Source organism: Macaca thibetana, chromosome 16 (assembly GCF_024542745.1).
Source record: "Macaca thibetana thibetana isolate TM-01 chromosome 16, ASM2454274v1, whole genome shotgun sequence".
In the NCBI taxonomy this organism is placed as follows: domain Eukaryota; kingdom Metazoa; phylum Chordata; class Mammalia; order Primates; family Cercopithecidae; genus Macaca; species Macaca thibetana.
The window spans coordinates 45,388,501-45,402,190 of record NC_065593.1 but is presented as its reverse complement, the minus strand read 5'-3'; the positions used below and the strand labels follow the sequence as shown (position 1 = coordinate 45,402,190).

The 13,690-nt window shown below is 49.6% G+C and overlaps 2 protein-coding genes across 7 annotated transcripts in view; both read right to left on the bottom strand.

The window, feature by feature from the left end:
* The window catches only part of PHB1 (prohibitin 1), a 444,080-nt gene that overhangs the window by 306,083 nt on the left and 124,307 nt on the right, over positions 1-13,690 (bottom strand). The window lies entirely within an intron of this gene.
* FAM117A (family with sequence similarity 117 member A) overlaps positions 1-13,690 on the bottom strand; it is an 81,317-nt gene that overhangs the window by 2,749 nt on the left and 64,878 nt on the right. For 2 of the 6 annotated variants that reach the window (XM_050765663.1, XM_050765667.1), the window contains 6 exons: positions 10,508-10,603; positions 8,008-8,118; positions 7,443-7,577; positions 5,245-5,391; positions 4,790-4,991; positions 3,442-3,592 (listed from right to left, as the gene is read on the bottom strand). In XM_050765663.1, coding sequence (XP_050621620.1) covers positions 3,442-3,592; positions 4,790-4,991; positions 5,245-5,391; positions 7,443-7,577; positions 8,008-8,118; positions 10,508-10,603 — 842 coding nt within the window. Of the gene's footprint in view, positions 1-117; positions 618-3,441; positions 3,593-4,789; positions 4,992-5,244; positions 5,392-7,442; positions 7,578-8,007; positions 8,119-10,507; positions 10,604-13,690 lie in introns of those variants that run through there. The other 4 variants (XM_050765668.1, XM_050765664.1, XM_050765666.1 and 1 more) reach the window with 3 other exon arrangements.

Here is a 13,690-nt window from a genome sequence, read left to right as displayed (position 1 = left end):
TTTTTTCTTTTTTTTTTTTGGTAGAAATGGGGTCTCACTGTGTTGCCCAGGCTGGTCTTGAACTCCTGGGCTCAAGTGATCCTCCTGCCTTGGCCTCCCAGAGTACGGGGGTGACAGGCATGAGCCACCGCACCCAGCATATCTCACCTTTATAATGTGAGAGGAATCATCCCTCCCCTTTTGATTGTTTAGGAAGATGGAATGATAAAAGGTCAGGTCAGAGAGTTCCTGAGTAAGGGATAGCCCTGATTCCTTACTGTCTGGCAAAGCCTAGAGGGTGAAACTGCCCTAAGAAGCTGACGGTTTGAAGATCCCAGGTGAGAAGACAAAGGTATGGGAAGATGGTAAAGCTCTGCCACCAATGGTTCTCACCAATCAGCTTTTTCTTTTTTACTTTTTATTAAAGTATAATATATACACTCAGAGAAAAATGCACTCAGTATACAGACCGATAAATTGGTTACTATCTTTTTTTTTGGGACAGGGTCTCACTCTGTTGTCACACTGGAGTGCAGTGGTGCAATCTTGGCTCACTGCAACCTCCGCCTCCTGGGCTCAAGCGATTCTCCCACCTCAGCCTCCTGAGTAGCTAGGACTACAGGCACCCACCTCCGTACCTGGATAATCAAAAAAAATTTTTTGTAGAGAGGGTGTCTCCGTATGTTGCCCAGGCTGGTCTTGAACTCTTGGACCCAAGCGATCTTCCCTTGGCTTCCCAAAGTGCTGGAATTATAGGCATGAGCCACTGCACCCAGCCAATTACCATCTTAATTCCGGAATTCCAATAATTCCGGAGCCCAGGAAGATCAAGGTGTGAAGAGAAGAGCAGAGATCTGGCAGAGTCTGGAGAGGTGGAGGGTAAAGGCCCGTGTGCTGGGTGTGTTTGGGAAGGCCTGGCGTCCTAGAGACTCCACAGTGGCAAGGGCTTCTCTGATGGAGAAGGGTTTAAAAGAGTCCCACTTTATGGAGGGATGGGGAATGGGCAAGAGACAGAATGTTCTAGGTGTGTGCATGTACATGTCAGGAAGGTGACCAAGAGGAGACCCAGCAACACTCAGAGAACATGATGGCAACCAGCATGACCCTCAATACCTTGACTCCTCGCCTGGAAAATCCAGATGATCTTGGAGGGGACAATAGCTAAGAAGGGGGGAATGTGTTGGCCGGGCGCGGTGGCTCAAGCCTGTAATCCCAGCACTTTGGGAGGCCGAGACGGGTGGATCACGAGGTCAGGAGATCGAGACCATCCTGGCTAACACGGTGAAACCCCGTCTCTATTAAGAAATACAAAAAACTAGCCGGGCGAGGTGGCGGGCGCCTGTAGTCCCAGCTACTCGGGAGGCTGAGGCCGGAGAATGGCGTAAACCCGGGAGGCGGAGCTTGTAGTGAGCTGAGATCCGGCCACTGCACTCCAGCCTGGGTGACAGAGCGAGACTCCGTCTCAAACAAAAAAAAAAAAAAAAAAAAAAAAAAGAAGGGGGGAATGTGGCAAAAGAATGGCTAAACACACAAACTTCCTAATAGGAAAGTTGATTAAATAAAGAAACCTCAGTGAACTACAGCATTTCAATCCCAGCACATCTTAGAAAATCACTGATGGATCACCACCACTCTTTTTTTTTTTTGGAGACAGAGTCTCAGTCTGTTGCCCTGACTGAAGTGTAGTGGTGCAATCTCAGCTCACTGCAATCTCCACCTCCCAGGTTCAAGCAATTCTCATGCCTCAGCCTCCTGAGGAGCTGGGATTACAGGTGTGCACCAACACACCCGGCTAATTTTTGTATTTTTAGTAGGGGCTGGGTTTTGCCATGTTGCCCAGGCTGGTCTTGAACTCCTGGCCTCAAGAGATCTGCCCACCTCTGCCTCCCAAAGTGCTGAAATTACAGGCATGAGTCACCATGCCCAGCTGATCACCACCTCTTTTTTTTTTTTTTTGGAGATGGAGACACTCTGTTGCCCAGGCTGGAGTGCAGTGGCGTGATCTCGGCTCACTGCAACCTCTGCCTCCCAGGTTCAAGCAATTCTCCTGCCTCAGCCTCCCGAGTGGCTGGGATTACAGGTGCCTGCCACCATACCTGGCTAATGTTTGTATTTTTAGTAGAGATGGGGGTCTTGCTATAATGGACCAGGCTGGTCTCAAACTCCTGACTTCAGGTGATATGCCCACCTGAGCCTCCCAAAGTGCTGGGATTACAGGCATAAGCCACCGCACCCAGCCCACCACCTCTCTTAAAGGGTTAATGCAGGGGCAGGAAGTTAAATGAGCTGACTTTAAGGCCTCTTCTGGCATTGCGTCTATGAAAAACCCAAGACGAGCTACAGCTTAATTTCCGCCCACATTTCCAGGTTGTAATTACTCCACCATAATGTGGATTGAGGGAGGGTACAAGAGCCTAGAGTCTGCTGAAGCTAAGAGATCTGGCCTCTTCCCTCCACAGCTTCTCAGAGGACCTAGAAGTCTTGAAGGGAAACCAGGCAACAATAACAGTAACAAAACCTCTAGTGGCAATGGTTTTCTCTGCAACTCCTACTGTGGCTTCTGTATGTACCTTCGGCTACCACCATGGGTTACTGCTCCCTTATTTGAGATACAAATGGTGCTCTCAATGACCCAAACCCAGTCCCAGCTACATCTTCACTCGCACACCATGACTAAACTTCCTGACTGCCACTGAAACCCCAACTTCGTGTGAATCTGCCCTGGTGAGTATTAAGCTGGCAGCAGGAAATGAAATGAGCTCTTTGGTGCCTGCTAACGGGGACAGGGGCATTTGGAAAGGTTGGCTCTTAATTCTTTCTGCTAATGGGAGGGAAGTGTAAAGAAATCAACAGAAGAATGGCTTCTGAATGATCCAATCTGGTTTGGAAATTTTCCATAGTCCTTACTTGCAAGGACTGGAAATTTCTGCCTGGGAGTTCATGACACTTGAACCACTACAGCCACAGGGTGAAGACTTGACTCTGAAGCTCAAACTGTTAAGCTGTTTAGGCCCTCCATTCTACTCCAGTGGTGCTGAAACACTTCTAATCTCTGACAGAAGAGAAATACTAGTATGTTCTCCCCACACCCCCCATCTCTCTCTCTCTCTCTCTCTCTCTGATTATGGTCTAGCAAATTCTCACACCTTCCCCGGAGATGGAAAAAAATAGAAGAAACAAAGGGCTTAGGTTTCAGATATATTTTCTTTCCAGCTCCTGCTGCGCTTGTGGCTGGCATGTGGGCAGAGAGCAGGTTTCTATGGAGATTATGATAAGCAAAGATTTAAGTGCTCAGAGTAGGTAATGTCAACACGTTTGATCATGGAAAGCTGGCAATACCGATCATCTAAAGTTGACAACACCTCTATGACAAGAGAGAGTCCTAGACTGAAGAAGTCCTGTCAGGTGGGAGAATGTAGGCCCACCCTCCCCTCCCATACCCTGTCTACTTGGTATACTCACGTGGCTTCTTCAAACACACGCACTTTCTCACAGCCTTCTGGGGGCTCCCGTTTGAAGACGTAGCTATGATTAGGCCGAGGGGAGGCAGCAAAGGCAAGGACAGGAGATGGGCTGCCATCTTCAAGAAAGGCTGGGTGGCCTGGAGAGGAGGCTGTGAACAGAGCAAGGCTAAGTCTAGTGGAGATGAAGGGAAGGCCTCCACTTTTCTGGGTCCAGGACTGGGGTGTAAAGTGGCAAGACTGGGGACGCATGGTAAGGAAGAGGATAGTGGGTGTGCTTAGCCACTGTGATCATTATACTGTACCTTAAAAACCTTTGAGGCAGCTTACAAAAATACACAGTGTATAACAGAACAAAAAAATGGAGTTGAATGGATGGAAAGTTAAGATCTCATACCAATTCTATATTCCCAGGAGGTAGACTGGGACCGGAACTCCAAATCTCAGACTTGAAGCAATCCTAAATGCATCTCTCTCTGCCTTCTTCCGAGACTGTAACACCCTCCCTGCCAACATACCACGGCTTCTTCCTGTCCACAGTCTTGAAAATCTATCCTTTCTTCCAAGAAGAGTTCTTCTCTGACTCAGAGAAGCAATCTTTACTCAACCCCACTTGTAGGATAAAATTCCTCTCCCTTTCCACACAGTGAATGTACTTGGCCTAGGTTGCAAATATTGACTTTATCTGTATTTATCTCACATTTATTCCCCTTACTCTATGCTCTATTTACCTATGTGTATTGTTAGATCATGCCCTTGACCAGCCTACCTCATGGGGTTGCTGTGACAATCAAATCAGACAATATAGGCACACTGCTTTATAATGTAAGGATCATTAGGAGGTAAGAATTTTATCTCATTTTCTCAGCGAAGTAGATAGGGCATTGTAGAAAGTAGAGATTTGGAGTAAAAAAAAAATCGGTTTTGGTCTAGGTCAAACTATACAACCCTGGGCAAGCGACCGTATTCTCTTACTTTGTATCACTCACAACTACTTTGAAACCATTGCTGGGAACGAGTACAGTGGACACCTGAATGAAGACTCGCTGCTTTCCCCTACAGCTTGCTGAACCTCAGCCCAAAAATGGGGATGGCAGGGATTGCTTCTTTGGATCCCAGTGAGGATTAAATAGAAGTATAAATGCAGAGACTTCATAAATTATCAATCAGAACGGGACGTATGGGACCATTATTATCATTTGTATAATGTGCAGAAGAAAGATGACTCATAAAGATATTCTAGTAGGGTACTGAGAATGCTGGGCCTGAATTGACTAGAGGTGGAAAAGGGAGTGGAGCCACTCGTGTGCCCCAGAGTCAGCCCTGCTGCCTCAGCCTCCGCAGCTTACCTTTGTCGTTGGGGGTGGATGCCAGCTCCTCGGCGGCACCCCGGTGTTCCTCATGACTGGCCGGGCCACAAGGCTGGGGGGATGCCAAGGACATGGAAGGAGAGCTGGCAAGGTTGCCAGGCTCCAGGAGGAGGAGGGGATGATCACAGCTGCCACTCTGGGGAGGAGCTGGGGCCCGGTGCCCATCAGGGATCTCAAGGATCTGACGGGGAAGGACGGTAAAGACTCTCAGCCTTGAGTATTTCAGGCCTGCAGCAGCACAGTGACCCTGAGGGTATTCCCCTTGCTGCTGTCATTCTCTATCCATAACATACAACCACAGAACACCATTTCCTCCAGCCATTTATTTCCCTGGCCACCCCTCAATCTAGAAGAAACTCCCTCCTGTTTCTTCCATAGCACTTTGCTCTTATCCCTAATAGCACTCACAGTCCAATGTATAATTACATATTCACCTGTAGGGCTTGATCAATGTGTTGTCCCCACAAGACTATAAGCCTCATGAGGGCAGGGACCTTCTGTGCCCTGGGCTCTAGGAACACAAAGATGATAATGTATGCTGGAGGGCACAATAGCGGCAAACCACCAGGAGCCTGTAAGTGCTGTAACCATTGCAGAACAAGTATGCTGATGATTAGCATGTATTACATACCTCCTCATCCCCTTTTAAAAACACTCAATGGTACTTGAACCTGTAGCTCACCAAATTATGTGCATGTGTTTGGGTATATGTGAAATCCTGCATACATGCGAATTCAAAATCAACTAGTAGGTAAATCATAAACTGAGAAGTGTGCCCATTAGAATCATATTAATACTGGCCAACTGGCATTCCCCAATTAAACTGTGTCAATACAAAAGTGTGCCTGAGGCCGGCTGGGCACGGTGGCTCATGCCTGTAATCCCAGGACTTTGGGAGGCTGAGGTGGGCGGATCACGAGGTCGGGAGATAGACACCATTCTGGCTAACACAGTGAAACCCCATCTCTACTCAAAAATACAAAAAAAAATTAGCCAGGCATCATGGTGGGCGCCTGTAGTTCCAGCTACTCAGGAGGCTGAGGCAGGAGAATGGCGTGAACCCGGGAGGCGGAGCTTGCAGTGAGCCCAGATCGCACCACTGCACTCCAGCCTGGGCGACAAAGCGAGACTCTGTCTCAAAAAAAAAAAAAAAAAAAAAAAAAAAAGTGCCTGAGACCAGCACGGGGGCTCCCCCAGCTACTGGGGAGGCTGAGGCAGAGAACTGCTTGAACCTGGGAGGCAGAGGTTGCAGTGAGCTGAGATCACGCCATTGCACCCCAGCCTGGGCAACAAGAGTGAATCCCAGCACTTTGGGAGGCTGAGGTGGGCGGATCACGAGGTCAGGAGATCGAGGCCATCCTGGCCAACATGGTGAAACCCCGTACTAAAATACAAAAAATTAGCCGGGTGTGGTGGCACATGCCTGTAGTCCCAGCTACTTGGGAGGCTGAGGTGGGGGAATTGCTTGAACCTGGGAGGCGGAGATTGCAGTGAGCCAAGATCGCGCCACTGCACTCCAGCCTAGCAACCAGAGTGAGACTATGTCTCAAAAAAAAAAAAAAAAAAAAAAAAAAGGGCTGGGCATAGTGGCTTACGCCTGTAATCCCCCGGCACTTTGGGAGGCTGAGGTGGGTGGATCATGAGGTCAGGAGTTTAAGACCAGCCTGGCAAAGATGATGAAACCCCATCCCTATTAAAAATACAAAAATGGCCGGGCGCGGTGGCTCAAGCCTGTAATCCCAGCACTTTGGGAGGCTGAGACGGGCGGATCACGAGGTCAGGAGATCGAGACCATCCTGGCTAACCCAGTGAAACCCTGTCTCTACTAAAAAATACAAAAACTTAGCCGGGCGAGGTGGCGGGCGCCTGTAGTCCCAGCTACGCGGGAGGCTGAGGCAGGAGAATGGCGTGAACCCGGGAGGCGGAGCTTGCAGTGAGCTGAGATCCGGCCACTGCACTCCAGCCTGGGTGACAGAGCGAGACTCCGTCTCAAAAAAAAAAAAAAAAAAAAAAAAAAAAAAATTAGCCAGGTGTGGTGGCAAGTGCCTGTAATCCCAGCTACTGGGGAGGCTGAGGCAGACAACTGCTTGAACCCGGGAGGCAGAGGTTGCAGTGAGCTGAGATCATACCATTGCACCCCAGCCTGGGCAACAAGAGTGAAACTCCATCTCAAAAAGAAAAAAAAAATGCCTGAGACTTCAGCAAAGGTAGCACATATTCTGCCTGGGAGTGGAGTCAGGGAGATGGCTGCGTAGGAGCACGCGTGTTACCAGGTAGAGATGGAGAAGGGGCAGGGAGCAGCAGGCACTGAGATGCCCATGCTGGTGCCAAGCACATGGGGAACAGTGAGAGCTGGCAGTTTGGCTGAAGATGACCCCTGCCTGTTCCTCCCAGCGGTGGGGGGGGCCCCTCTCTTTGTACTCACCACCACAAAGCCTGTCCTAGTGACACAGGTAAGGCCATTTGAGACTAATAAACTCCATTTGCATTCCTTTTGCAGGCTGGTGTTTGTATGCTGCTGTTTGCATAGCCATAGCCTGTGAGGCCCCAGAGAGCAGGACTCCCAGTTCCCCTCACCCAGGCCAAGTGAGGCACGGACTGTGGGTGCACTCAGGGTGCAGCCGCCACTCACCCTCAGCAGCTCTTCTTCTCCTTGCTCCTTCACAAACACCTCCTCCAGCTCTTGGTTGAGCCCTTCCAGGCTCCTGTGCAGGCAGGGGCTGAGTCGCAAGACAGGGGACCCTGAGGGGAAGCTGGGAGGGGACGCCTGAGGAGGAGGCAAATGACGAAATCACACACAGCCCCACCAAGCCTAGACAGTCATTCATTCTGACCAGGGGTAGTGGTCATGTCTACACAGCAGAATTGAGTGAATGAAGGGTGATTTGGGGACAGTTACAATTGCAATAGGTCCACTCAGTGTAGTTTTCTCCAAAAGTTTGAGCTTTGCAGAGTCTATTGTGTGCTGTGGAGTCGTTGCGTCTATCATATGGGGATGTGGGTAGAAGAGAGAGGGAGATTCAGAACTGTAAGAAGCCCTTCCAATATCACACAGCAAGACCAAGTTTGGACTAAAACTTCACAAAGCATGCAGTGTGGTAGGGGGCTTGGCAGCTCCAAGATCCAGGAAACCTCTGCCCACATCGGGAGCCTGCATGGAGGAGAACAAAGGGGAGAGGGCTGGGGAGAAAACATACCCTCAGTGCTCCCCGCACTGCGTGGTCCCCTGGGAGTGGGGAACCTCGCTCCTTCTCTTTCCCACTGCGGCTCAGCTTTGTCCTCTGCAGTTGTTGCTTCAACTTGGAAATCTAGCAGCCCAGAAAGAGGAAGACAGAGGCAGATTAAGGAAAGCCAAAGTGCACTGGGTCCCTCTTCCAAGGAGTGGCTCCTGCCAGAGGCCCATGAAGCTATATACAAGGAGGATGGAAGTTAATCTTCCATCTCAAAATAGCTCAGTGGTGTTAAAACTATGATGATCTGTTCCTCAGATGAGTTGGATACCTCACTTAACTAGATGGATTGGATTCCAAAAAATTAAAAATACACAACATGGAAACCATTTTGTCTTTTACAGATTCCAAAGACATGAACTACCCCTCTTTTTTTTTTTTTTGAGACTGAGTCTTGCTCTGTCACCCAGGCTGGAGTGCAGTGGCGCGATCTCAGCTCACTGCCACCTCCATCAGATTCAAGCAATTCTCTGCCTCAGCCTCCTGAGTAGCTGGGATTACAGGTGCCCACCACCACCCCCAGCTAATTTTTGTATTTTTAATAGAGATGGGGTTTCACCATCTTGGCCAGGCTGCTCTTGAACTCCTGACCTCGTGATCCACCCGCCTCAGCCTCCCAAAGTTCTGGGATTACAGGCATGAGCCATCGTGCCCGGCCCTACCCATCTATAAATAGCAATGGAAGATGATGTTTCTGAATGCTAAGGGCAGTTCACTCCTCAGAGTACATTCACATCTCAAAGGCCCTGAGACCAAGAAGGATGGGGATATTCTCCCCTGTTTAAAGCAGACTACACTAGGAACAGGGATAGACACTCAAGAAGGGAATACTGGATTTCGTCTTGACTTTCATATCCTGAGACTATTACAGATTATCATCAACAATTTTGAATATTATCCCATCACATGTGCAATTCTGGACCTTCTTGCCCTCAACTGTTAAATGCTCAGGGGATGAAGAGCTATTTAAATATAAGCCCAAACTAAATGGAATTCAGAGAGTAGATCTGCTGCCCACAGCCATAAAATTTATGACTAGATCCAAGAAGAAAGAACTTTCCGATATGCTATTGTGGGTCACTCATACCACATCTCCCCATTCTTAGTGCGAATAACTTACTCTGACCATTGAAAAGTTTAAATATTTTTTATTTCCCCGTCTTAAGCTCTCAACGTATTCACTTCATATTTTCTCACTGTTCTCAGCAACAGAGGGCAGAAGCAACTTCCTCTTGTAAAGGGGTACAGGGTGAGTCCTATCGAGTTGACCCTCTCAGAAGGTGCCACAGAGCATGTCAGGAGGAGCTGATGGGGACCCCTGGAATATTCCAGCCTACGGCTTTCTCCCCTTAACCTCAATGACTTGAGCACTCCTGAGGGAGAGGGAGGGCCAGGAAAAAGTGTTTGGGAACATTTCATTATTTTTCTCTTCTTTTGAAAAGAAGGCTAGGGCTGGGCACGGTGGCTCATGCCTGTAATCCCAGCACTTTGGGATGCTGAGGGAGGCAGATCACCTGAGGTCAGGAGTTCAGCACCACCCTGGCCAACATGGTGAAACCCTTCTCTACTAAAAAAAAAAAACAAAAAAAAACCCAAAAATTAGCTGGGTGTGGTTGTGGGTGCCTGCAATCTAAGCTACTTGGGAGGCTGAAGCAGGAGAATCGCTTGAACCCAGGAGGCAGAAGGTGCAGTGAGCTGAGATCATGCCACTGTACTCCAGCCCGGCCAACACAGTGAGACTCTGCTTCCAAAAAAAAAAAAAAAAAAAGACTGGCCGGGCGCGGTGGCTCAAGCCTGTAATCCCAGCACTTTGGGAGGCCGAGACGGGTGGATCACAAGGTCAGGAGATCGAGACCATCCTGGCTAACCCGGTGAAACCCCGTCTCTACTAAAAAATACAAAAAACTAGCCGGGCGAGGTGGCGGGCGCCTGTAGTCCCAGCTACTCGGGAGGCTGAGGCAGGAGAATGGCGTGAACCCGGGAGGCGGAGCTTGCAGTGAGCTGAGATCTGGCCACTGCACTCCAGCCTGGGTGACAGAGCGAGACCCCGTCTCAAAAAAAAAAAAAAAAAAAAAAAAAAAAGATGAATAGTTAAGAAGTAAATGAGACTGGGAGCTCCTAATTCCCAGGAACTCCCTCCCTGTCTTCCTCCAGTCTCTGAGCTGCTTATCTGGATCCAACCCCAAAGTAAAGCGAGAACAATGGTGGCTCCAGCCCTGTGCTTGCTGCTGAAAGGCACTAGCAGCCTCTGGCCAAGCCCCTTCCTAGCAGAAGGGTCTGGGCTCCTTAGACCTGGCCACTTGGAGAGTGGAAGTCAGCTAGGAAGGAGCCATCTCATCAGGAAAAGGCCAGGTCAAGACAGGAGAGGTGAGCAGTGTGCCTCCACTGTGGAGGAGATGCATCACATGGTACTAGGGGATCAAGAAGAAGCCGCTACCCTAGGCAGGGAGTCAAAGTGGGTAGCTACCTCTTTTCGGTGGTCTGTGCTGCCCCAGGATGCTGAGCGCTTGTGTGCACAGGAGCTGGCACACTCACCTTCTAGCTCTTGCCAAGACAGGGGCGTCTGCAGGGAGAGAAACACAGTGAGACAGAGCAGCTTCTTCGGCAGGCACTGGGGAACAGGCACACTGTTTTCTGGGTAGAGGTGATGGCCCTTTGAGCCCTTCTCTCCTCTGCTCATCAACCTCTGAACACTCTCAGTCGGTGTTCTTCTTCAGGCCTCTCCACCTGCACTGCCTCCTTCCCAGTTCACATCCTCCAGCAAACGTTCCCTGATGACCCAACAGGGCCAACCTCCTCTTTACTCTTTTCTGAGTACTGTACATGTATGATATCCCAGTTATTCCAGCTGATCCTCAGTGGTGAGGACAAGTATTGCCACTCCTATCCCAACCAGCTCCAAGAGAATATAGGCTCAGGCTCAGGGAATCACTGGCACTCTTTATTCTCTCGCCCTCTACATGTCTAGCACAGGCCCAGGTTCCTGGGAGCTCAATAAAAACAAGTTAATATATAGGAGTGCATTAAGGGATTATTAACTGGCAAAACAGGAAAAAGGTCAACATAGGTCCCTTGACCAAAGCAGGGGACTCCTATATAGTGCAGTGCCTCATTTTTCCCTGCACATGGAGTAAGTGTTGCTCCCCCGACCCCCACCCCGGCTGCAAATAAGCAGGAAGGAGACATTTTCAGAAAGGAGAGAGCCACAGTTCTGAATCCATCCCTGATTCCTGATCCCTCTTGGCCTTATCACTCCTTTTCCTCCTGGGCCTGCCCAGCCCTCATAAAAACAGGGCCCTCAGTCTGCATCTCCTCTCCCTTGCTGCACCGAAGACAGAATGTCCAAGATGGAGGCAGGGAGAGTTGCACGACTACTTCCTGAGCCCCCACCCAAGGGAGGAAGCTGTTGGCTCTAAGCATGAGACCAAAGAGGCCCAGATCCCTCCCCACCACCAGTATCCCTACTTCCATTCCAAGGGAGGGGCCCAAGGGGGGAACGCTCCAGTGGAACCAGTTCCTCTCTAACTTCTGTGCACAAGCACAGGCTGCCAAAAACATGAGGGCCTGGGAACTGTCTCCTCCAAGAGATCTGCTGACCTCCCCCGAGAGGTTGTTGCAAACAGAAAAGGGGGAGGACGGGGAAAAAAAAACCAACTACTCGCCACCCAACAGCTGCTAAGAGGAGCTCGGCGGGGGAGTCTGAGCAAGCTTGTGAGAGCAGTATGTGACAGCTGCAGTGGAGAGGGGCCACTGGGGATTGGGGCTCCCTGGCTCTTCCTTCTCCCAGCTGCTCATGGATCAGCACCTTTACTGGGCCATGCAACATAGCCAGGGAGAGACAACTGCCCTAACTTTCTTGTTCTGATGAGCATCACGAGTAAGTAGGTAACAGAGGAATTGACAAATGCTAAATAAAGCATCCAGAGATCCATTTCCCCACAATTCCCTTCTTTAGGAAAAGGGCAGACGGCATATCCTTCAGGCCCAAATCTTCAGCACAAACCCTAAAGCCCTCAAGATGAAGCTGGCTCTGTCAGTATATGGAAAGCTACTTCCAAATGCCCGTGTCTCTCTAAACCAGGGTGCTACCAGACAAAGCCTCAGAAAAGGCTGGTGCATGCACTGAAAAGTGAGGAGGAAGCCCATCTCTCTCAGCCACCTCCACCCAGCAGACACACAAAGGATCCTCCCCTCAAGGCTCCAGGACCAACTCTAACGATCACTACCTCTGCTAATCAAAGCTGAGCCCCGCACTCCCCACGCAAAGCTGTTGTCCCTGGAAGGTGGCAGAGGCTATAGAGGGATGACAAAAGCTAAAGGGACAATTCTGCCCATTTCCCTTCCTCAGGGAAGATACTATACTCATAGGTGGGTGATAACAGAGAGGAAAAAACAGCCACGTTCAGGCTGCCATGGGTACTACTAACATCTCTTGCAAACTCTTCAAGTACCTCTTCTGGGATATGCGAGAGGGTGGAAAGAGAAATGCAGGCTAGCACAGGACTTTAAAAGATGTGAGGCTGCGGGTGGTGGCTCATGCCTGGAATCCCAACACTATGGGAGACTGAGGCGGATGGATCACTTGAGGTCAAGGGTTCGAGACCAGCTTGGCAAACATGGTGAAACCCCGTCTCTACTAAAAATAGAAAAATTAGCTGGGTGCCTGTAATCCCAGCTATTCAGGTGGCTGAGGCACGAGAACTGCTTGAACTCAGGAGGTGGAGGTTGCAGTGAGCTGAGATTGTGCCACTGCACTCCAGCCTGGGCGACACAGCAAGACTGTCTCAAGAAAAAAAAAAAAAAAAAAGAAAAAGAAAAAGAAAGGGATGTGAAAATCATAGCAGCTAGGGTCATCTCCTCTCTCAATGCAGGTGACCCCCACCTCTCTCTGCTCAGCAACGTCTTCCACCAACCACTGCGTTCTTTGTGTAAACTATACTACTAAGGCCATTGCTTTGTGTCAACACTCAACCCTTGGCCATAGAATTCACCAGCTGACCCTTCATCCCATGGGCTCTCCATCCTTGGCTCTCTGTCCTCCCAAGCAAACCCATCTCCCTCTCCTTTTTCTTACCTCCAACCTCCAAGCCTGGTTTCCCAATCTAAGACGGCCTGCCTGGCCAACTATTCCCATTCTTCTTGTCAGGGAGCCTTTCCTAACTTGTCTGCCTTGGGCTGACTGCTCTTCTGCTCTGTGTCTCCTCCTTGCAGATGGGCTCTGAGTGTACATCATTCATGCAATCAACAAATAGTGGCTGAATGTACACTGTGTGCCCAGTACTGTTTCAGGCACTGGCCATACAACCATGTATAAAACAACACAAACACTTGTCCCTTCTGAGTTTATTTTCTCATTGGGGAGAAAGTTTAAACAGTGGTAAGTGCCAAGGAGAAAAATACAGCAAAGAAAAGTGATAGGAATGCTGGGTGGGGGATACAATTGGAAATGTCAGGGAGGCCCCCAATGAAAAACTAACATCTGCATAAAAACACGAAGGAGATGAGGGAGTGAGTCATGTGGGTATCTGAGGTAAGAGTAATCCAGACAGAGGGAACAGCCAGTGCAAAGGCCCTGTGGCGGCAATGAGCCTGGCATGTTTGAGAATGATAAAGAGGCCAGTGTGGCTGGAGCAGAGTATGTCAGGAGATG